Below are 26,172 nucleotides of genomic sequence, written 5' to 3'. Positions count from 1 at the left end.
GTAAATGGATGTTAAAGCAAGAATAAATTCAGCTAATGTCACAAATCTAACAACAGAGCTCTAATTTTCTCACATATTTTAAAATACAAAGCCACACTGCAAACAGTTTCTCCAAAATTTAGGCAACTCCAGTGACAGCAGATGCAAAGTGGTCAGACAAGTATGTAAAACAGCCTCCTGATTACAGAGGCTAGTCTTGACACAAGTGCTGGTTATCCTTCCAACTTAACTGGAGTGCTCATGGAGAAATAGAGAAGAAAATGGGAAGAAAAACATGCAAAGTCATTGACATAAAGAGATTAAAATGTCTGCAGTGTTTTCTCTCAGCTCGGTCTTGGACACTAGGGGGTTAATGACAGGTCAGCATAGAAGTGGTTTGGGTTAAAAATGTCAGAGAGAGAAGAGAGCTGGTTGGCCATGCTGAGAGCTAATGAATGCAGGTATACATACACACACACACACACACACACACACTCATAGGCTCAGAGCATCTCCAGCGTGTCTGTGAGCACACTTGTGTTCCTCCTGGCCCTTAATAAGCTCTGTAGGAGAAGACACATCACGCGCCATTTCACTGAGGGCTTGAGAAACTGGCAGGAGTTTATAGGAAGCATCAGATGCGTATACCTGATGTGCCTCACAAAGAGAGCAAAGGAGAACTTTTACAGACAAACAAATCAAAGTTCCAGTTCTGACACCACTGTTTCTGTAAAGTAAATCACTGCACAGGAGGGGACAATGTTCTTTGAATGTGCTGTGTTGCCTGTGTGAGCAAAGCATTGACCAGCTCTACAGAGGAAATAGAGTGAGAGATGGAAGGACAGATTTTCATGGTGTTGACTGACTTTGCATGCTGAGCAAAGAGGTGGTGTCTGTCAGCATGTAACAGGAAAGAACACGGTACATGTACAATGTAACAGAGTGTAAGATACACAAGACTGTACTCTAGCTCCACTGGAGGATTCACACCAAGCCACTTCAAATTCCAAAAATAACCATGTACACACACACACACACAGTCACACACTCACGCACGCATAATCGGCCAAAAGCATTTTTTTACAATCCATCTAATGATCTATCTGAAGCCTTCAGTTCCTTTTTTGATGTATGTGCTCTATGATGTGAGCATGTGCACAGGAACAATGTGACAAATAGTGTCTGACAGTGGGATCAGCAATCAGTACCAGTTTTATCAAGAAGGAAGAAGAAACAGAGGGAGACAGAGTAGTTGTTTCCACTCGGCTGAGTGTTTTCATGCATAATTAATTGCAGAGAAAAAGAAGAGGAGCAATAGAAGTTTAAAATAACATTACAGTTCAAATGTAAACATCACACGTGTATGTAAATGTTGTATGTAAATGTTGCTTCCTTTCACTGCTTCATCTAAATCACTGAGTCTGCTCAGCGGTGATGCCACTACAAGACATTCAATTAAAACAAACAAACAGACAAGCCAATCTGGAATATCATTAGAGATGTTCTGCAAATGGTAAAAATGGTAAAAACAAACAGAACTCTGCCTTTTAGCCACAGCAAACGTGGATTAAAGTGTTGCTTCTGGGTACAGTATCATGGATAGTCATATTTGGAGTGAACGCTGTGGTTCTGGCCCCTCACACCCCGAAAGGGCAGGGAATCATTGTAGTGGTGTTCAGCATGACACTGTGGCTTGGAATCAGCAGATGGAGCACGACCCAGGGCAGTGACATGTAAATGGAGGCAAACAGTGAGGGAAATAAGAGTGGGAACAGAGCACTGGGCAACATTCTGCATGAATAAGACCTGAAAGAAAGAGCTGAGAGAGAGAGAGGGAGAGAGAGAGAGAGAGAGAGAGAGAGAGACAGAGAAAGAGAGCAGAGAAAGAGAGAGAGAGTGAGAGAGGGAGAGAGAGAGAGAGAGTGAGAGAGAGAGAGAGAGAGAGAGAGAGACTAAAAGAGCTGAGCTGGGGGTGGGGGGTGGGGGGGGGGGTGGGGGCAAACAAAATGAAAACGCAAAAAGCCTATTAGATGGCTAGCCAGATATTCACACAATTTCAGAACACATTTATCAGGGGATTCAGGCAGTTCTCTGAGGCTGTCTTGTGTACTTGCGTGTGCCATCTCAGTGCTGTGGTTTGAGCTCGCCTCTCTCTGTCTGCATGAGCCGTTCTGGTTTGATCAATGAACTGCAACTCTCCAGCAAATCTTCTCTTCGTTGGAAAATGGAAGTGAAAAACATTCAGCAGTCCGGGACTGAGAGAAACATCCCACCTAATATTCACGGATGTATCTCCATCTGCCTGCACTGTATGGACCACAGGCTGTGTATGATTTCCCTAAACCACACTCACAGTAGAAACACTTTGTCTCGCTGACTTGCTGTACTGAATATATTACAACCTCCTCTAATGGGGCAGCCTGCAGTGATCTTGGCACATGGTGTTTATGAAATCATATTGGTGCAATTGCATCACTAGTGGTGGTCTTGGACTTAAATGATTCATAAAGCACCTCTGAAATTCTTAAAGACGTCAGTGGAAATAGCTAAATAACAGCAAAGGTGGTCAAAATGGATCCAATCCTTAGTCAGGTTAGTCTACCTGATCCTATTTTAGAATATCTGCCTCTAACAGGTCCAATTATACTCAAGTCTGCAAAGCACTGCTTTGACTTCGATTAAGGGGGAGAAACTGAAAGCTCAGTCTTACCGCACAGATGGTGTATCCAGAGAAATATCTCATTTCTACAACTTCCTTTGAACCCACAGTGCAGAGTTCTGGAGCTGAATTCTGAAGAAGAAATGTCCAGATCCACATGATGTGTTTTAAAGGTTATATCTCAACAACGAAGGTAGAGGATTGTGATCGTATCTGACTTTGCACCCAAGAAAAGATAACCACAGTTCTGATACATAGCATAGGGTGATAGTGAAAATAAGTGGTTTAATCAATGACCAAGTCTCCAAAAAAAAAATGAGTGAAAAACTTCCAGCCCCCATCACACCATTAGTAGTCATCTTAGTATTCCATAAAATGTGTTGAAGGAAAGTTGTGAGGCAGCAAACTTCAACACTACCCACTCTTCCTCTGTAGTTTTGTCCCATCACATCAAAATTAGATAGCAAATGATAACTGGATGGCAGAGAACCCATCTACACAAAGCACTTTATCAATTGGACTGACAAAACTTGAGCACAAAGTTATCTTATCCACAAATCCTCAAAAACCGCTCAGCATGGAGGACAAACAGGCAGTACCACAGAAACAAAAGCAAAACTCTGGCAAAGGAAAACTGACAAGAATTCATTAAAAGAGTGTAGCAACTGCGAATCAAGCTTGTTGCATTCACAGCTTGTGTGGTAATTAAAGAATATGTATTTTTTTCCAAAATGTCCCTTGATCTTATCTCTCAGTCAGATATGCAGGAGAGTTGGAGATGATGTTGGAGTGGGGGGGGTAGTCTAAAGCTCCATCGGTGGCATCCAAAAACAGGCTGGCAGGAACAACGGAGCAAGAACTGACAATTACAGGCCTTAATCCTGCACGGCAGTGACGGACCCCTGCCTGGGCCTATGCACGATGACAGATGGTGTGAGATATTACAGTCATTAAAGCTGGGAAACTGCGGCGAAAGACCCACCCAAGAATGTACAGACTTCATCGATCCGTGCTCACAGTGGGGTCTAGCTCCGACGTGCACCGACGCTCTAACTCACACAAACACACAGACACACACACACACACACACACACGCACAACCCTTTTACGCCTGACAAGTAAAAAGTGTTAAATAAGGAACCAGGAGAGGTGGAGGGATGGAGAGGTCTAACAACAGCCTGCCACTTATTGCATTGACTTATTATTATATCTCATCCATCCACCGTTAACCAGCTAAATATTTATGATGCTCCGCTGGAATTTGATGAAGCATTTATTTTCGTCCAATAACAGCAGGAGGTGGAAATTACAGTCTGAGCACCCTCAGCTTGCTTGTGTCCATCATGGCTCACTTGGACTATTATGAAAATAAATTTGCCTTGTGACAGAGACAAGTTTCTTCTCTTGAACGGGTTTGTATTTGAAGTGTTTAAAGTAACTCTAACCTTACGTTCTGCCAATGAAAGAAATTCAAATGAAGGATTCCGTAATGAATTTTAAAATGGCTCCATCTCATTGGCCCGAAGAAAATGGGCCACCATCTGTGAAATGTTTTCTAAGTTCTCAAAACAAAGCCTCCCGCACCTCGTAGTTTGCACAAACATTCACCGCATTACAGACGAGAATAATGCTGCATTAACCTGAGACATAGCTTATAAATAGCCTCGGATTTTTTACCTTCAAAGTGCTTTTGCCTTATTTTTGCCATGCCAACAAAGAGCTTTAGGAAGTGCCAGAATCCCACAGATGGTGTTGAATCGGTGGAGGACGAACTTAGTTTGGCTAAAACTAAGCCAATGTGTCTTGCTTCAGTGGAGTTTGAAAAGTTTGGATGTGTCACAGTAAATTCCTTCAAGAGGAGAATGCCTTGATGTATGGCAGGGACAATGAGAAGAATTTGTGCAATTTATTTTTGCTATACGGTACAATATGACACAAACATGTGGATTTTAGACAGTATGCATAAACATTCACTCCATGATAATCACAAAATCAAACATGAGGCTGTTTAGCATGAAATTGTTTTTGCCAAATGTGAAAGGATAAATTTACATCTTTTTTGCAAGTGCTAATGTTTAATCTGATGCATTTCTGACTACTGCAGCATAATAATAGAAATTTGAATGTAGGTACATTTCATATCTGTGGTGCGAAATGCAATTATTTATCACCTTGACTCTGACACTGGACAGCCCAATTAACGACATAACAGACTGTACAAGTGTTAAATTATTGTATGGAACATCTCTGTACTGGTAAAACAAGAGGAGAAAAGAGGAAGACTGAGCTTCGAGCACACCGAGGTATTTATTCAGTCCATTTGAGGAATGTTTGAGGAGTCTCTCATATCGTGTTTATAGAAAACACATTAAGAGTCAAGGTTTATAAAGTATAGATTTCACTCACTCGATGAAGAGGCCCTATCTGCGCAGGATTTCTCCAGTGAATATTTCTTAATGTTTGTTAAGCACTACTATCTTGGTTAAATCAGGTCAGTGTGGTTAGAAAATAAAGAAATAAATAAGTCAGCTATGCAAATCTAGTCTTGGCCACAGCACCAAATGCAATATTTAAGGGAGAAAAGTTCATAACTTATCTCAGTTTTGCACATCACTTATTTTGTCCTATATCTATTGTATCTGATGGTTCACACAGATATCCTTTAAATAGAACCTTTAAATTCAACACTATACTACAACCAAAATCTAGACAAATAAAGCAGCCTGGAAACGGGGAAACATTCTCCTTAAATCTCTCAGTTGGTCCCTAATGTGTCTGACATATTCAGTTCTCTCTCTGGCTCAGTGACAGCAGACATTCATTGAGTGGAGTCTAGCTATGGTCTGCTGCTGACAATGAGAAAAAAAAGGGATGAATTTGAAGGAGGGCTGGTCTTCTGTCTTCACTTGCCCTTCCTTTATTAATTTCACAGGGACTTCAGCTAAGCCCCATATCTTTATGCTGACGCAAGGTGGACATCTTAAAAGATGTTCCTCCATGCAGACACAATTAGCAGCCTGAGAAGGTTTTAATGGATGAGGCATTGGCTAACCTGAAACAGTATATGCTCCGCATTTCTATTGCTACAGAACAGATAAAGAGAGAGAGAGAGAGACAGAGAGACAGAGAGTCAGAATGCTCAGTAAGAAACAGTAGAATGAGGGAGATAAAAAAAAAAAAGATAGAAAAACAGAGAAAGTTTTTCTTGTGATGAACTCAGAGAGTTCACACAAAGACATTAGACAAAAAAAGGAGGACAGCTGACAAAACCAGACATCAGGTGGTTTTCTGTTTTCTCCTTACAGGCTTTATGTGCACTGTCTCCCTCTTTTAACTGCCTCCCTTCAGATTGCTTTTATTCTCCTTCAATACTTCTGTCCAGCCTCCATCACGCACAGGCTGGACCTGGTTAGAAGCTGTGAGCTGAGACCAATGATTTCCCATTTCTGTCACAAATCCATTGAAGGTTTCTCAGAATTTTCAATCGCCACCTCTTTCTTTCTTTTTTTTTCCTTTCCCTAAGAAGAGAGATCGAAAGGAATAGGGAACGAGGGATTAAGAAAAGCCAGAGAGGAAACAAAAATACAAACGCCAACGGACATGTGGAAGCTTACCAGCTTTTTAACTATGAATCTGGCCTTGTTAATCGACAGAAATTAATTAAGTCCAGTTAGCACTCGTTCTAAAACATTTCCTAAGTCATAAAATCTCTTAAAACGGAGTTATTCATGTGTATATTCCCAGCATCAGATGTAGCCCTTGTAGGCAATAAAATTTATAATTTATTGTTATAAATTACTTGTATGTGTCACATTACCTTACCATTAGCCACATCTACATGTTCTTACTACTTCCACAAGCCAACAAGTCATATTGTCACAACATTTACATCATTACATCACGCCACACTGTCACTGTTACATCCACAGACCAACACATTATATTGTCACTAATTAAATTTGCATGTCATTACACACTATTAATTACTTATTAATTACATATATCTGTCATACAATGACATTCCATTGCCATTAGCTACGTCTGCATGCCGTGGCAGTACATCGCATTTACTTACTCTGTTGTTACAAAGTTGTAAATTGCATTTATATGTCATTACATTACACTATCAGTAGCTATTGCTACATCCTTATATTGCATTGTTGCACTATCACTGGCTGTATATCACTACAGCATATTTCAAGCAGAGCCGAGTGGGGGACAGCAAAGTGTCCAGAAGTTCGCACAGGAAGAAATATTCCGGCATTCGGAGTCATGCTGTTTAAGAACCTTGTGTTGTAAGATGAACGTTAGCGTTGAGCTCTACGACAGCCGGCCCATCCATCAAAACGACGCCTGCCGATTTTTGTGAGGTTCGCACCGCTCTGAAGGACATCACTTCAAACCATGTCCTCCAACGCCACTAGCCTTGGCTTTGGTCCTCCTCGACTCTGACACTGCTACTGAAGATGAAACGATTGTCACAAAGGGGGCCCCGTTTCCTTTCGATCCCTCTCACTGCTTGACATCTACAATACGGCACTGGAGTCAAAGAGAGAGAGAGAGAGAGGAAGGATAGAAATCAATCAGTACTGGCCCCCTGCTCCTTTTTTCCCTTTCAAAACCAGAAGTGTATATTTTTCCCATTATTGATTCATCTACAGACACTGACCTTATACAGAGACATTCAACTCATGGCGAGCACTACAGAGAAGGGCCCTAAAGTAAGTTATACATGCCCAGGGCAACAGAGGTTCAAACCCACACTGGCCCAAGTTTTTCACGATGCTATGCGTAGCTTCTGCTAAACAGGTACTTGTTCAAAGATATGTAACACAGGTTTTGTTTTTAGCACTGGACAGACACTCTTGATATAAAGCACTGAATATGTTTATTCAAGGTTGTTTCATCAGCCTTGAATTGATTTCAGTTGACTGATGTGTCACACGCTCCCTCCATAGCGAATGGTGATTCTGAATATAGGGCCATTTGAAAGTTGACGTATGTTTAGAAAAAAAATTTCAGGTCAGGAATTCAACCAGTATTCATACAAACATCTTGATACAAAACTGGCACTTTGAAATATTTCAGGAACTGTCCCATCAAGATCTCAGATGTACCACAGGAATGCGCACTCATGTAATGTATTGTCTAGCCAACATCAGTGAAACTTTGTCAGTGTAAACATTAGGTGCACACAAATAGTCCCAGATGTGCCTGTTAACACTTGACAGAGTCATTCTGACATATCCCGTCTGACAAAGTCATAAAGACGCATAAGAAACATCAGTTTTACATCTGTCATGAAATGAGACATCCTACACATGACATTATGGCACATACAACAGCTTGTATTAAACCTGACTGACAGCATGTTTGTGCACAGAAACCTCTATGCAATATTGTTGTTCTAACACTGTCAAAGTCATAATATATATTTATTTGACAGTTGTGGGCATTAAGAGACGACAGCTTCACAGATGTTATGTGTAACTTGTTTGTCATTTGAAACTGTTGCTGTTCAGAGAGGAGCCAAACATTGTAAAGGTTTGGGTATTCTATGATCAACACTGAGTCACAAATCAATGAAGAACAATAATTAAGATACCAGAGATATTTAGAAAGACAAAGTGTATGCTTAAATAACTGAATTATCTTTTGGAGGTCTTTAGTACTTTCTTGATTCATTCAGTAGGTCCAACATGGAAAGCTCGTGTGTGAAATCTAAAACTTCACATTGCCAGTTTTGCTCCTTTTTAAGAGACTGTTCTCTTAAGTTCCTACCCACTTCATTGAAATAATTACCACCTGCATGGCTTTATTCAGACTTAGAGTTGGGGTAATACAGGTCAACACGAAGCCTCTTATAGGAGGCGAAAAAACGTGTCGTTTTTGCGGTGTGACATGCTGGATTATGTAATTAATCAAACTGTCGGCAGCGTAATGAGGTTTTGCTGGACCCTTAATCCACTGGAAATTAATCAGCAGGAATTAAACAATTGCCTTTGCTTCACAAAAGGTGAGCCCTTAAGCCAAGAACATCAATAACTCTTCTTCGCCTACAAAATCCTTACTCAGACATCCATGTAGGTACTAGATTTAGGAAAAAACTTACAAATGGGTAGGTGAATATTACTTTTATTACTAAATAATACAGTGAGAAAAAAAAAACAGTGATATTTGCTTTAGGCATGTGCACTCAAGCCATCAGCTGTAAAAAAAAACAATGTGATAGTCTCTCAAGGTTAAATAACTTTAACACCAACGCCAACAGTGTCAGTAAGACATTAGTGATGAGATGAACACAAAAGAAAATCAAAACTGTTGTTACAGATTCAAACATTAGTGATACTCTTAATGTGAGTCATGCTTTACTAAGCCCATTACTGTGTAATTTGAAACGGGTGCTACAGCAAGACAGAATTTAAAAAAGACAGTAAGGTTTTAAAAAAAGAATCTCTTAAAATTTCATTTCATTCACAAATATTGATACAAACGTCAAATTCATTTCAGCTGGCAAGTGCAGCAGCAGTAAAGACATGATAAATAAATAAGGCAGGCAGTAAGGTGTAAAGTGTCCGTGCAGGCTTGCCGTAGGGCGCGGAAGAGCTTTCAGTAAAGGAAGGTGCCGAAACTGCCCTTGCCATTACGTCTGAACTGGTTTCCGTGGATGGAGACGAACATTTCTTGGGCGAGCAGGTTTTCATCAGCTTGTGTGTCTCCTGGTTCTTTGGCACGGAGTCTCTGCAGGCGATGTTTCCGTGCCGACGTGGCTACCAGCTCTTGTTTTATGACATCATTGCCCTCTGTGTATTCCGGAGGGATGCCACTCCTGCGCGCTGGGGTAGGGCATTCTTCCTCAATGACGACGACGGGAATGTTGCCGTCCGTGTCAGTCTCTGGTTTCACCTCATCCATGCCTCCCTCTTTCTCCTCCTCCTCTTGCTCATCTGAAAAGAAAAAGTCGGATATAATTTAATTTGAAGTCGCTCTTGAAATGAAGTCAACTACTCTATGAAATTTTCATCTCCATGACTACTGTATGTCCTTTTAACAGTATGTGTGAACATACACAGTTCCACTTTTTTCCCCCCTGCACAGAGTACATTAGATTCATAATTACACAGGTTCTAACTATGTGACCATGAACGAATGCTGTTGTAATGTAAAGTGTGCAGTTTAAAAAGCTGAATCTCAATGCTTGACACGACTAAATTGCCCAGATCACTAAAAGAGAAATGGAATGGACCCAGTCAGTGCACTACATCCTCATATAAAATGGTTAGGCTATTTCAGTGGAAATGAAATGGAGTGATGCTGCCCTTGAAAAACCTCACCACTTTTATTTAGGGGCTCACCCCTGATAAGGACAACCACTGTGAATAGACACAGTGCCCATAAATTTGACAACCATTTGAGTCTCACCCTTTCAAGTTAGAATTCCATTTCCAAGGAAAGAAGTTCGAGTGTTGTCACCTTTTTCATGAGTGCCCTTTTCTTTTTTTTCGGTCCTCAAACTAATTTTCACTCAAACACAAGAGTGCTTAACTGAAATTGCAAATAAAATAACATTTCTCCGCTTAACGCTACTTGCCTCAATCACATGCTAATTTTCAAAGAGGTGTGAAAAATTTCAACCTGAGTTGTTAATGCAGAGGTAATTTTCGTGTTCTATCTGAAGACACATCAGACTATAAGCCTCCTTCAATAGTTTCACTTGACAGTCATAGGGAACCACAAGCCATTCAAAAAGGTAAAAGAAATTTAAACTCATTTTGCGCTGCTCTGTGCTGCACTTAATGAGCCATGAATGATGACATTTGGCATTAGAAACCTGTACAATAGTAATGGAATAGATAAGGGAAGTCTTGTATTGTTGTATTAAGAGTCACAGTTACCTTCCTGTCTTTACCACTAGTGGATTCAAGTGGTATTACTACCAGCATAAGTCTTGACAATCTTGCTGTCGTTGCATTTAAGTACTAAATAAACGACATTAAAATTTGAGCTCATGACCAAAATGTTGAAGTGTTAATGTTACCCTGGCTCTCTGACTACAAGGGAAATGAAGTTGTAAGACTATTCAGTTTTAAACCTGTTTCATCCCCATATCTGAACAGTGCTAATAAGCTTATGTCGGCAGTATAATCCTATATCCCCGGTGCATGATTCGTATCAAATTTAATAACACAAAAATGAGCCACCTTGCCACTCCTTTTGTTTTCATTAGAGAGAGAGAGAGAGAGAGAGAGAGAGAGAGAGAGAGAGAGAGACCACAAAAAAGCTTGAGGCGTTAGTAACTGCTGCAGAAAAGACTGTGGAAGATAATGGTTGCTTCTTAACACATTCTTATTTTTGTAACACATCCACAGAAATAAGAGGAGGGTTTTAATGGACAGATCTCTCTCTACAACATTGCCTGTAATGACCACTGTTACCTTGACATCACCTGAACAGAAACATATCATAGGTCTTATTACATTTAAAACAAACAAACAAACAAACATTTGTTTTTTGGGAGCAAATAGGTTGGTTTGGTTTACTTGCTTTCTGTGACACTTGCTCACCAGAGCACTCACTCACTCCCTCTCTCACATACACTCAAAATTACAGTCATTTTACCCCATTTATCTGCTGAGAATGGAGAAAGCTCACTCCGGCAGTGAGCCTGCCTGTGCCAGATATTCTATTAAAAAAAGGAAAGAACAAGACAGAAAACCAGAAAGAGAGAAGAGAGAAAGAGAATGCTCCCCCTTTCTTATTTTGAGTCACTCCACCCTCCTTTGAGTCTCGTTTAGAAATTAAGCACTTTTCTTTCGTAGCTGCCCTTGAGTGAAGGTCGAGCTTATTTTCGCTTTAATACAGCCTCTTCTCCAAACCACCATGAAAATGCTAATTTTTCTGAAGAGGTGCAGGAAAGGAATAGAGACCCCTCCCATGGCCCCAGGGGGCATTTTTAATAAAAAAAAAAAAAATTATGCACATGAATACTTTTTTTTCCACTGATGTATTACTCTGAGCAAAAGCGGAGCAGCCTCTGAGAGACAGTTCGAGTTATTCCTGTGATGTTCCTCGACAGTCCATATGGGCAGACACTGACTGTTCACCTGTGTCTAGCTATTTACATTACTGGGTCATGCAGTCCTAACCTTTTGTACATCACACACACAGAGACACACACAGAAAAACAGAGCAAAAGCATTAAAGCTGAAGATAAGCTCAAATATCACAAATGTATTATAAAGTCTTCTACAAAGACACTTTTAAAAAAAAAAAATTGTGAAACTGGTCTGATTCTGAAACAAAAAAAAGTGAGAGTACTCCAATTTGTGAAACTCATCTCTGAGCTTCTGGGGACATTAATGGAACACAGATCTTCATAATTACTTCATAATTACTATTTACACTAGAGTAATTCTACTCTATTCAACTCAAAATGTGGAAGCAGAGCAATAATAGCTAAAAGATTAGGATGAGAGGAAAACTTCCGAGAGACGCAGCTCTTAAAATACCTGTGATGGATTATTTTTTATTAAAAGTCAGTTTTACCATACTAATCACCTAAGAGTGTAACAATAATAATAATAATCATCATCGTCATCATCATCATCATTGCAGCTGTATTAGAAAAGTTTAAAACTGTTTGGAAGCCTTGGTTTCTGGAACATCACTGTCACACAGTGACCTCACAGCAAAGCTTTTTATACTAGCCAATTTGAACTAGGTTTAGACGGACAGCATTAAGAGACACGTTTATTCATTCAGCAAAACACTCCTAACCAGTCAGATAAGATTAGATAGACAAATCTGACAGACAGGTAAGATATGTAGGATAGGGAAGACAGAAAGACCGACAGACGTTTATGACAACTAAAAATAGCTTCCGTCCTCCTTCAAGACTGATTTGGACATGTCAGAGATTATTTGGCACTGTGCGGTTTAGCTGAGTGAACTCTGGCATGTAAACAGAAAGCGTGGTGTGTACCTGCGGGACTGGTCTCAACGGGCTGACCTCCCGCGGCAGCATCGTCTGGCTTGACCAAGATGACGCCATAACTCTCGTTGTTATGGATAACGTTATTCACCATGGTGATCTTTGGCATTACGTCCAGTTCATCAGCAAAGTCCTGCCAAAGAGAGATGGGGGAGAGTAAACAGTCAGCAGAGACACACAAACACACACACACATACACACACACACACAAGCTGTAGCTTTCTAGCCTGAGTGCATCAACAGAAGATCACAGAGTGTGAGGCAGGAGAGGTATATGAACATCACCTCAAGAAAACAGATACGACTGAGGAGGACATTTTGTTGAGATGTGTATTTGTGTGTTCAAGTATAAATTTTCTGACTTTCTTTAAGTACATAATTTATACATTGAAAAGACAACTTGCAAGTGTGAGCGCAAACATGACAAATACTGAAATTACAATATTTGACTAATCTGAAGTATCAGCCTTTAAAAGGCAGTAAGAACAGGGGCCACAGTGAGGAGTCAGCTTAAAACTGTCATAGAGAATGTTTAAATCCCACTGTGGCACCTGAACACCCGCTAAGCTAACACACAGGAAAAGCAGGACTCCCTATGGCTTTTTAAACCCTTTTTTAATCCTCTGAATCATTTATTAGGAACTGAGAGATTTCTTACATGCAACTGCTTTGCAAGGCAGGGCTGGTAGGATTTTAGCGGTTGCCAAGGTAACCAGGCTAGCATTGAGGGAGCAGAACAAGAGCCAGGCTAATCTACAGTCATTTATAGACTCTGGAACACATCCATCTAACTCACCTTAATCAAGATCCCGTCCTTGCAATGATGGATACCGTTCCCCAACAGGCTGCACACACTCCCAGGGTAGATCTCCACGCCTGCACCCTGTAATTCAAAACAAAAGGAACCATCAGCCTATCCACACTACACATCAATACTAAGGAGGTTCAGTACCACGTTACTGAGCACTGTGCTGAGCTGGCTAGTGATACTTACATGCAAATGGCCATGGTCTGAGGCCTCCTACTTTAACAAAGACTAAATACTGAAGTGGCGCAACAGTAGAAACCTGAGTACATGAAAGAGCTGTAGGACAAGTAGGCCTGACCAAGGGGAGAAGCTCAGGGTCGTACACATGGACAATGCCCTGGTGTGCTGGATCACTAACTATCCAAGCAAAAGGCCACAGTTCGTCCAGTCAAAAGACGACCTCTCCAAGATCGTCCTGTACGGAACACGAGCTCCCCAGGGAGCTGTAATGTCACCCCCTTCATTTCACTCCTCAGATCCATACTGGGTTCATGCCATCCCCGGTGGTTCTCAGATGACTCTGCAATAGTGGGATGCATCGAAGAGGGAGAGGAGGAATACTGGATGCTAGTATATGGCTTCACGGAGTGGTGACAGGAGAACTGCTTACAGCTCAACATCAGTAAATAAAAAAAGAGGAGTGAGTGGTGGACTTCCAGAGTGGCAAAGCACAATCACCATCACCTGTCTCCATCCAGGGTGAAGGGGAGTACACCTATAAGTAACTGCGGGTCCACGTCAATGACAACCTGGGTGGACAACATTGACACACTCTTCAGCAAAGGTTAAAGCAGGCTGTTCTTCTTGAGGACGCTATGGTCCTTCAATGTGTGCAGCAAGCTGCTCACAGTGGCCAACATGGCCTTCTTTGCTGCATTGTGTTGAGGAAGCAGCCTTAAAGCAAAAGAGGTAGCGAGGCCTGCTATGCTGTGTGAATGAGCCTTGACTTTGTGGAGACAGTGGTGGAAAGAATGACCTACAAGCTGTGTGCCATCCCGCGCGAACAATTTCCACCCCCTTAACAGCGAGCTTCTACATCTCAGGAACTTCCTGAGACCCCTGCTTATCCACCTACGGTGCAACACAAAGTGTTTCAGATGCTATTTTGTGTCAGCTGCTGTCAGCCACTACAATGCCTCCTGCAACAATGTGTGACTCAGCCAGCTGGATTCCTGCAAGGAACTGTCTATAACTGCCCTACAAACTATTGTATTGCAATACACTTTTGCCACCATAGTTTGCACTATGTTTTCCAGTTCATCACAAGCACCACCAATCTGAATACAACTCAATCTTACTTATACTTGAAACTTTTCTGCACCTAAACATTCACCACTTGTATACATCATACACAGTACGTTGTTTTGTATATATACTGTGCTTCCATCCACATACTCTTCAGACTGTGGTACTGTTCTCTGCACCTTATGGACATTTTATCTGCACTGTATTGTATATTGTACATTGTACAGTTCTGCTCTGTATATAATCCTTGTATAGCTGGACTGTTTTCTAACACCTAGATTGTATTTAATCATTCAACAACTATTACTTGGGGTTTTTTGTATTGCTGCTACTGTATTGAGTTCCCCCCATCATCAATAAAGTATTCGTATTGTGAACACTAAAGGTACAATAATAACCATATGGATAGTGCCTGGTCATCAAAGGTGAACCTATTTCAACAGTCAAAGATGTAAGCACATAGCATTTCTAGTGCCAGACTTCAAACAGACTTCACAGCACATAGACCAGCGAGCACAGTCAGTGTTTGACAAACCTTTGATCCATAGAGGTCACACATGTTCATGGTAAGCTGGGCAGATGTTCGTACAATTACGCCAGTGGTCTCACACTGCAAGACACAATTTTCCATTTCTAGCTTCCCCTGACGCACACCTGTCAGAGAGAGAGAGGGGGAGGAAGCAAAGGACAAGTGAAAAAGTTGAGAGATGTTTTGACATGATGAAACATAGAAAAAAAAAAGTATATGCAGTAAAGCTTGGACTTGATTTGACCTTTAAACAACTTTCAGATCTATAGTGAACCCGTGTGCTTCATACAAGTTTAACAAGGACAAACAAATGCTGTAACTGAACAACTAAAATTCGTTTAGCCCTCTCAGCCAGGCTTTTTAATGGTGTCCTAGTTATAAGACGTACAGTAGCTCTCTTTTTGCGTTGTCAAATGACAGTTTAGTAAAACGTAAAGAAAAAAAAAGGACTCATTCTTCTCTTGTTGTCTCCTTCACTCTCAGGGAAAGAAACAGACTGGCCAACGAAAACACTTCACTGTCAAGACATTTCAGACCTGTTACTGATGCCAGGCTTGCTTCAGGAGGTTTTGGTGTTTGCGTGCATGTGTGCACGTGTAGGTGACAGGCCCCCAAGAAATATAATTAAAAAGCAGCTCGGCATGGGCAGCGGTTGTGACACACAGGAAGAGGGATCTGTGAGTTTTGCTGTGGGCACTCACATAGGATGCCCTCTATAGCATCATGCTGAATGAACTTAAGGTTGGAGATCTTCACGTCGGCGCCTGTAGACTCCACAAAAATGTCACCCCTACTGCGTTTCTCAATCACCACCTCATCTGGCAGCCCATACCCTACGGCGAGAAAAAGGTGAGCATATATATTGAGCGCGCGCATATATATATATATATATATATATATAAATAAACATAAGCAGCCTATACCCTATGGGTAGAAAAAGGTGAGCACATATAGAAACATAAGCAGACAAATTTACAAAGAACATAAAATCATAAGAACATAAGTCATTTTTCTATATTTCACAATGAAACTTGTCAAATTCTCAACAAGTAAAATGTCACTTTCAAATGCATCACACAGATGGCCATAACATGTGAATGGATTGAGTCAATTTTGGTCTCACTAAGTGACAGTTAATTGTACTCAGTCAACAGAAGTAAGTGGAAGCGTTAGCTGGACGGAAGGTCTGAAATAATCTCCGTTTCAGACACAGAGCTGCTCCATGTCAAGTGGCAGGTCAGAGCAGAAGCGGCCCAGAGCCTGAGGGTTTGATGGAGTGGAGCATCCTGACAGCCCAGCTTCATTACTGCCAGAGCTCTGACAGCTGGTCCTCACAGGTGTTTTCCAGAGCTTTCTAACAATGCTCAAAGGGACCTCACCACCCTGACTGGGTTTTCATAAACCAGCTTCAAAAACACCCAGGGTTGAATATTGATCAATAAGGTCACTCAGCCAGCCACATTTCCTTCACAGATACTTTATCATAATTGACAGCGATGTGCTACCTCTGGTATGGAAAAACAGAAGCTAAATATCACAGGCTTGCTTTGTCTTCAGAAAACCAATTCTTAACGTCTCAACAGGTTACTCTTCACACAAACACACACCGAGTATGCATCCTAAACAAGAAACACAAACAATCTGAGATAAAACAGCAGTCGTGAAGCAGCTGCTCTCGCTAAATATCAGAAGCCTTTGGGCAAGAGCAGAGGAATTCTATTATGGTAATCCAGTGCTGCTCTAATTGAGTTGCTTCTTGCCTGTCGTAATACGGAGCCAACAGTCTTCTTCTCTTTTACGCTGTCGTTATCTCTCCTTTCAGGGGTTCCCTGCCGTGGCAGGAGAGGGGCTGCCAGACGCTCAAACCTCCCTACTTAAACAGTTTTCTCTCACCCTTTCCCCTCCCTCCCCCTTTCTATCTCTCCCTCCTTCTCTCAGTGTTGACTCTCACTATCTGACTCTGCAGGTTGACTATTTGCATAAAAAGACTGGCACAGCGTCTTGTCCCTGACCTATCCACCCTCGCCCCTTTCACATGCTGATGCTCTCCTAATGCTTTTAAAAATCATCCCTCTCTCTCATTAAGAGACGCTAACCGCACAGTCAAGCTCAGTGACCTCTACAGGCTTTCCCATTCTTCCGTCTCTGCTCTCTGTTCATTTTACACCGATCCAGGGATCCATTTTAGTATACACAGGCCCACCAGTGGACCAGGAACACACAGCAGATGATGATGATGATTTCTGGATCAGAACTGGACCGTCTTACTGTTTTTTTATTAGAAACCATAGAAATGGAGTTTGTTTTTCCCCTGAATCTTTTGATGGGTGGATATGACAAAACCTTAAACAAAATTCTCTCTAACCAGTTAGTATAAATGTACATAAATGTCGAGATTTGCAAAGCTGTTTTTTTTTTTTTTTGACTGCCAAAAATTGGCTGTCGTTAGGCCAAAGCAGTGAGTGACAAACGGTGGGTAGACTTACACATTGCACGCCTCTAAAGAACCTCATCAAAACACCTTTAAAACAACCAAACAAGAAGTTATTTTTAAATATGCCACTGGAGGTGTTGGTTGTCACATTTTCCAGAATCTCAGCCCATACTCATCCACGCTAATCCGTGACAGATTCCAGTCAGACTGCGGGCATGCAGACGCTAGTCAAGCAGCCTCCTGAGGAGGATCCCTTATCAGTACAGCCATACATTAGTATTTTAGCTCCACCATAAAGATCTTTTGCTTGACCTGTGAAGTAGTGAACATTTTAGTTACCTTCAACTTCGATAGAGTCTGAAATGCTGATTGAACTGCTGACATCATAGTGACCTGGACACACAATGACCACGTCACCTTCGTAACATGCGTTCACTGCCAGCAGGGGGTCACTGTGGAACTGATTGAAACAAAGACACACACAAATTTAGAATCTTTTATCTAATAGTTTACCGGCTATTTAGATAAGAACGATGTTCTGAACATCTTACAATCAATGTTATTACGGACCTATTACCATTACAATTTGTCTTACATTGGTTATTTTATCATTTATCTTAGACCATGAAATGCTTTGATCTCGGCAAAACGCCTGTCCTATCGATGCTGTATTTGCTTTTGCCCCGATGAGGCATATAGCCTAAAGAATCTTGAAGTGTACTTAATATGCTATTTGATTTCAGTGAAAACCATAACAGCCAAGGACAGTCATGCTCCACACATCTGTCTGCCTGCAGCCAGTTTACCCAAGTGGTACAGCGAGTCCAGCTTAATTAATAGAGAAAAATAGATGGAGTGCAATCCCCCCCCCCCATCATTTCTTCTAAATAGTGTGCACAGATACATTGAATTAAAAATAAGCAAAAACATGTTTTTGAAAAATTTATGTCTTGGTTTGTTTTCTCTTGAATCAGGTGAGACCCCTTGCATGTAAGGTTCATTTCCTCAACAGTCAAAACTACTGGTAATTATTTATTACAAATATTGTATTTTTTTCTTTTAATTGAAGTATGTTGCATCTGTATTCATCATTGCAGAGGTACTGTGATATGGATTTTTGGCTATATCCTCTTGATTCCTCATGTAAGACCAAAACACTTTCAGACCTGTGCTCGCACATACACACACATAGACACACACACACATACACAGACAGCTAAACAAACCTCACTCATCATATCCCAGCAGAATTGAAGCAAAGAAGCACTCAAGCACAAACAGGCACACACTCACTGTTTTTACAAGTCCTTGGGGGATATGACTACACATTGAATGAGAGGGATCAAATAAAAATTCCAAACACAAAAGAGCGTTAACAAACCTTACAAATCTCCCCACGTTAGACCAAATCATCAGCTTAACACACTACTGAACACTGCTACGAAACATACTCCAATGGCCGCATTACCGATCACTACTATTGAACACGCTCTAGTGAGTCTGACAGGAGATTGTGCTGGGTTCATTATACGCTGAACAGCCATGTGGAAATGTAGGGCCAGGAGATCAGGCCTTTCATCTCTGAAATCAAGTCCAAGACTAACAGAAGGGAATTAGCCCGATAATCTGTATGGTGTTTCACATTAAAACAGCTCTCTAATGCAGCAATACAAATCTAATAAATACACTCTTTCTTTCATCCGCTTGGAGCCGCCTCATTTATGAATTTCATATGAACTGTAAGCCATGGGATTCGTTCCAAATGGAAGCTATCAAAGAGTAATTTATATTTCAACAAAGTGACACAGGGAATTGCAGAAATCTAACAAATCTGAGGAAAAAAAAAAAAAACAACAACAACATGTGAATCAAACCATACATGAATACAGTGAAAGAGCAAGAGAAAGAGGAAGAGAACTAATGGTGACTCACTTGCAGTTCAAACTCCTGGCTGGAGTATTTTGGGCACAGTTTGTCAGACATCAGGCTCTGTAACTGCTGCACAGTGGTGGTGGCACATACCACGTGAATGACCTTACCCCCAGTTGGACGAACACCTTTGGCCCTGCAGGACTGTTGGCCAGAGTTCACCTTGTAACCCAATACATACCTGCAGAGAGAACATACACGGCAACCACAGGTCAGCACAAAGCAGCAACCCTGGGCTGTCAATCAAATATCACCAACACAGGCTTTCCACTGTACTGCCCTCCGGTACTCATATCAGCGAGATGGCTGACAGGTAAAATTGGTGGAACAGTGTAATTTGGTCAGTGTAGGTTTGTGTTGGGGAGTGAAATGGGAGGCTGATATACAGCGATGTCCAGTGAGAGTTGGAGATCGAACATAAATGGGGAATTTTAGTATTCAGCATAGTGCCATGATGTACTACTTTGGACCTCAGTCACTCACACAAGTGAAACTCACAAACACATGTCACTCAAAATGGAAAAATATATGCAGCAACATTGTAAAAGTATGCTACTTTATAAAACTGATAGAGCTTTTTCATTCTCTTGGTCAATCTACATTCCAGTCATGTGGTTCCTGAACAGAACTCCACTGCTGGAACTGCATAACAAAACACAGCTCAGACATTAAGATGGAATAACTCTTCATACTAATCCACATTATTTTGTTTTCTGTGAAGCAACTCTTTCAAATAGTATCTCAAGGTAACACAGGTTGGCTCTATTTTATTTTTTTCCTCTAAGTGTCACAACTTTGGATGCATTCCAATTCTCTACATGCTGTACAGCAAATTCTGTATCTCACTTAGAGATCTTTTTTTTTTTTATTATTATCTAAATGGACTTGCAGATAGGTTGTATAAATGCATCAATGCTCTTGAGGATATGTAAAATTAACAAATGCACTTTTTGGTGCCAAAGGGTACTTGGCTTTGCCTCAAACCCAACAACCACTGCACTATGCGGCAGTAACCCCATAAGACACATTCTCAAGTACATTATTGCCTCATTAACATCAGAAATAGCCATATCTGGACATTTCATAAATATGGGGATATACCATAGGCCTGAAATACTCAAGAGATGCTGTCTCACAGAATTAGCCGACTGAGGTCTCTTACACACAGACAGACACACACAGACACGCACACACACACACAGAGGTGGATGGCAACCTGAGCAGTGGGTTTTCGATGATCCTCAGCTTGCGCTTGAGAGCCTCCATCTGTTCATACATGCGCAAGCCCTCCACCATGGAGACATTATCCAGCTCAGAGTCAGAGTCACTGCTCAGCCCATTCCGAAGGCTGGAGAATTCCTGAAACTTCTCTGAGCAACGTGCCAAGAGAGCGTGATACTCAGCAACCAAACCTGCAGGAACCCTGTCCTCCAAAATATCGTAGTACCTAAAGTGATGGAGGGCAGAAAAGAGAGAACAAGAACCTCAGTATTGTCTTTTTTTTTTTTTTTAACGGGTAGCCCTACATCAGAGAGTGTAAGCACTAAATCCCAGCCAAAAGGGAAATGGGGACAACATTCCACAAACCTAATGTCTTGTGGTTTCATTTGACCACAATCTACAAATGTGGGACTGGGTAGGTCTGAGTGTACTCTGGTAAAAATGAAGCCTCAGGACATTTATCTAGGATTGACTGCTTGTCAGCTGCTGTTTAAACACGCCAGATCAAGATATGTGTCGCCAGTCATTCTGGAATAAAATACTTAGCAAGAGAATTTTCGTTTTACTTGAAACCCTGACAACCCAAAGCTGAAATCGTGAACCCCTTATCCAGTTAAAAACACTCAAAGTAAAAGTCTAGAAGATCTCCACTAGCATCAGAATTAGGGAATGTGCCAATTGATACGCCTATACAATAATCAAGTAAACATTGCCATCTTGTGGCCTTATTATGAACTGCTTGAGAGACTGGATTAAGATTTCTGAATTATGACAAAATGCAAACTAAAAATGTAGACTGATAGTAAGGAGACTGGTCGGACTGAGATTGCCTCTTGGGGAAACACTGGTGATCCATTAATTTCACGATGGACAGATGGATTTAGTTTGCCAAAAGGGATCTGTCACAGCCTATAAGGAATTTTATATGTGACATGTCAAAGGTCCAGAAAAAAAAAACAGGGCTGTGACAGCTCCACTGGCAGATTGTTTCTGCAACACCTGTATTTATCAGCATAGCCCGAACTTAGTCAAGCTACAATTAACTACTGTGAACTACTCCCACTGTGAATTCAATGTGTCTGTGACGAAGACAAGCAGAAACAGACAGACGAGATCCTTCCAGCCAATCTCATGATTCTCCACAGACACTTACAGTCGGAGACGGGGCTCTACACAGCGAACAAAGTAATCAAAATCATCATCCTCATCTTCCTCATCCCACTTCCTCCAGATATGCTTGTAGAAAAACCTGTCAAGGGAAAAAGAGAGAGAGTATGTGTATGAAATTGGTGAAAGCGGCAGAATGAGAAAAAGATCACCTGAAACCGACCTCAAACTGGACTAACCAGTTAATTCAGCGCATCTCCACCCCGAAAAACCCAAAAGCATTTACATGCACCCCCTAGCACTCCACATAAATGACAAGTCTTGAGTGTACCTATTAACTTCATTCACTGCTTCACATTCTCTCTACATTCATTTGCCTAACTGTGAATTTAAGCCAGTCTAAGACAGGGGCCCACCGCAAATGCTTGAAGCCACTGTGACAGAACAAAAACTCCCACAGGTCATAGAAACCTTTAGAGGAACAAACACTTAGAAGAGGAGTGTATCCTCCATTGACTGGCACCAAGCAGTTACAGGGTTAGAATAAGTGGTCTTTTTTTTTTTAGGGATAAACAAAAAAGAGGGATATTTGCATGTTTGCACTTTAAAAAAAATCTACTTTCAAAGCACAAGTTTCCTTCATAAGAGAATCTGACCTTAGGTGCTCCAGGGCCAAAGCAGTCTGGTCAAATTCGCCTGACTCATCAAAGACAACATGGAGCTCCTGCAGGGGCACTTTGTGCGTTGTGGCCTCCAAAAGAGCTTTCATGGCCTCCTCTGTCAGCTCACAACCTCTAGTTTCACATTGCAGTGGCAGCACCAAGTCAACTTTCGCCCTGAAATCCTTATAGTCCACATCCACAACCTGGAAAACACAGGTGATGGGCATTATACACTGATCATAGCGTCATTCTATTCACAGTCAGTCAAAGCTATGGAAGTCACTATGTTTTCTTCACAAGCTGTTAGGGTCTTTGTAACAGAGTTTGCCCAGAGCCAGACACAAACACTCTATACTTCATTCTAAATCTCAACAAAACCGTGTTTTTGCTCTTACAGTCACAGTTGGTCTATGTCTTCACAAAAAAATTCTCTATTGCTATGTTCTATAGAAGATGTTTGGCTGGTAGCTGGTGCAAATGACTGGGAAAGGACACATTAGTCATACAAATACACTCCAACAAGCAACAATGCATTAGCAGCTGAGCTTTAGGTTCGCAGTTCTATTGCACAATTAGTGTCATGACTGTGAGCAAATGTTTTACTTACAAGTTGTACCAAAGGTACTCTTGTAAGCATCAAGAACATATGAAATGTCCTATTTCAAGACTAGACTGCAAGACGGTTTCGTTTGTATTGCATGCCATTTTATGATTTTGAGCGCTTGATAAAGACTTGCATACCCTTCTTTCTCCTTGCACCTTTTATTTATCTTGGGATTTAGCTGAAGAACCGAAAACGGTTCGGCTTCACGTCTTCCACAGTATACGTGTTCAAATGTATTTCTCCGCACTAAAATGCTTGACTGCGCATTACAAAACGAAATTAGGAAAATAACCCAACAGAACGATTTTCAATACAATTTTAATTACGGAAAAAAAGTCTGAGGACTGTCAGCCGTTCGCGTGTTGGATTAATTTTGTGTTAGGTGACACGAAGGATTTGAAAGGCTATATGAATATACAGTGACACAAAGTCAAAGATTTCATTAAGTTCTGCAGAAGAAACTTGATCGAGAACGCAAATCCATCACGGTCATAAATCCTTCAGCTCATTATTAGAATTAATAAAGTGTCCGCCTTGAGGGGGTGTATTATCTCCATAACTAGTTCTACTTTGATCTTGTTTTTAAAAGTACTCCTCGGTTTTCTAAATATTCTGTCCACAGAATACAAGGAAAACAGATCGACAACATAAATAGTGTCACAAATAAAGCAGAGTTTTATATTATAGACTATTTTCATTTTACTGAAGGTCTACTACTAAACGAATGGTCACCATAGAGAGTGTGGAATGCGTCCAAGTGCCTTACTTCAACTAACACGTCAAACACCTCAGTGCGCCACAGGGCTTGCCAGTCACACGGCTCCACGATCTTCTCCAGGTAGTCAGCTGTGAACGCTCTAACCTCTGATGTTTTACAGTCACCTGATTAAAAAATATTGTTTACATCAACAGTTAATTTCTTAAGCACGTCTAAACTTAAATAAATGTGTATTAATGTGAATTAATAAAGAAGTTACCCTAACTCATTTCACATCCTTCTTAACATTTTAAACATTTGAGATCTACGTCACCTAGCATATAATCTTGATAGGCTTTAAATCTCTCGTAGAATAAAAGGTTGTTGGTTTGGAAAGTGTCTGGTAATCCTGCATTCCCTTCACGCTCTGCACGTTGCAAATGAGTGCCTCGATTGTCTTCGTCGTTGAGGTAATCTGTACCACTGTCTTCATCATCTTCCTCTTCGTTTTGAAACAAGCCTTCAAGAGTTAAAAACGCAAACACAAAGTGCTTAGTAATACGCTGTTTCTATGTGAATCCGTGTTTAAAAAAAAGAAAAGAAAGAAAGAAAAGAAAAACAGGATTGGCGGACCAATTGTTATGCTGCAGGCAAAATGTATTAAATAGGTCACATGGTATTGTCAACGATTGCAGTATTGCTCATTGGGGGAAATGTTAACAGATAATTAGATTGAAACCACCTCCCGCCTTGAAGGCCACGGCATTCAATGAGTCCAAGCATTTCACATTAGCTGCCCTTCGACTTAATAAAGAAAAAAATGACAGTGATCCCATGCTGTTAACGACATGGTAGAGCAGTTGCTTGTGTAACTCCACATGTATTATTCATACGCAATGCGGCAGTAAAGTAAGTTCGCTGGGGACACTGGCTGTTATTAAAAACAAACAAACAAAAACATAGCACAAATTAGCATGAGCCCACATAAATCACAACCACTTTGCGTGGAGATAAGCACAAGGCAGTTAGTTTAACTTAACACACCTTTAGACACTCGAAGAACATCTTGTCCAAGTTCACTGCGCACTGCCTCAATTTCTGTTTCAGACTCTATATCGACTTTTACCTCTGGCTGGCATTCTCTAGGTGTTGTGACAGCGAAATCTACGTTGCCATTTTCAACCCCGTTTTCTTTAACTTCGTTTTCTGTATTCGAAGCAACGACGCTTTCGGCCATCCTAACAACTTCTTCCTAAAGCAGAAATTCAGGATCAGAAGAACCCCGCAAAATGTACCAGATAAGGTAATACGGAGGAGAACCGTCAACAACTGGAATAGAGTATATTTTTCAACTTCACAAGCGACCCGTCCTTGTATTTTCAAAATTTCCCCGGTACTTGTAAGGAAACCAATAAGAAGACTCGTAATGTCGGCCGTCCCATTTAGGGGCAGAGTTACCAAGTTGCAACCAATGAACAATGAGTCTTGCTGGAAAACTTCCGGCTATATAACTTTACAATAAAAGTCCAATGGGCGTCAAAAATCGTTTGTTTTATATACATCAAGGCGAAACTAAGACATGTAAACCACAAATTATTCTCAGTTCCAACTCAGTAATATGATACAACATCTGTGTCCAAACAACATAAGTGGAATCTGTCTGAAAGCTAGGATGAAAAAACAATATTCTGAAACATACATTCCCAAAACTTGTATTTTCTATGTTCTCTTAGCACCACTATTCCTCTGTTGTGAATCAGTAAATTTCTTGATAAAAGTGTGACTTGCCATTGTTGCGTCTAATAAATCACTATGAGTTAAGGTCCTCCAGTCAGGCATGGTTTTAAAGGGACAAGTCACAGATATTATGTGTTAAATTTGTCCCTACAAAAACAACCCTTGTCTCAGATGTCAAAGCTAGTCTGTAATTAGTAGTTAACTGGTTTGTGGGACATAAAGACTTCACAAGCTTCCAGTTGTTTGTAAAAGGCTACATCGGATTGACAGGTTTAACCTTGATACTGGTTATTCATGCAAATTGTCCAAAAGTGTTAGTGTCACATTCATCAGAATGAGCATGTTAATGTGAATGAAAGTAAACAATCTTCAAGTTCCTAACCTAAACCATCAAACACCAAACACATTTGTCATGTTAAAAATTATTACATTTAACATTTTATTGTCCACCAGTACTTGACATGAGGCGCATGAAGAACATCAGAGCTATGATAATAAAAGTGAAAGCTATTCCTCTTTCCAGAAGATGGCAGCAGAGAGCCATGTACACAGAGGTATGGTTTTTCAGAT

At 40.9% G+C, this 26,172-nt stretch overlaps 1 protein-coding gene across 1 annotated transcript; it reads right to left on the bottom strand.

The window, feature by feature from the left end:
- Positions 1-9,247: 9,247 nt before the first annotated feature.
- shcbp1 (SHC SH2-domain binding protein 1) lies at positions 9,248-25,102 on the bottom strand. Its single transcript, XM_030794197.1, has 13 exons — positions 24,910-25,102; positions 24,200-24,385; positions 23,935-24,050; positions 22,559-22,767; positions 21,949-22,044; positions 20,791-21,021; positions 19,578-19,755; positions 17,985-18,105; positions 15,913-16,044; positions 15,218-15,336; positions 13,426-13,512; positions 12,621-12,762; positions 9,248-9,585 (listed from the first exon to the last, which is right to left on the bottom strand). Exons 1-13 carry the CDS (start codon positions 25,100-25,102, stop codon positions 9,248-9,250), a joined length of 2,148 nt encoding a protein of 715 aa, XP_030650057.1.
- Between the last annotated feature and the right edge of the window lie 1,070 nt (positions 25,103-26,172).

This window comes from Chanos chanos, chromosome 2 (genome assembly GCF_902362185.1).
Source record: "Chanos chanos chromosome 2, fChaCha1.1, whole genome shotgun sequence".
Taxonomy (NCBI): domain Eukaryota; kingdom Metazoa; phylum Chordata; class Actinopteri; order Gonorynchiformes; family Chanidae; genus Chanos; species Chanos chanos.
This window is presented reverse-complemented; position numbering and strand designations above follow the sequence as displayed.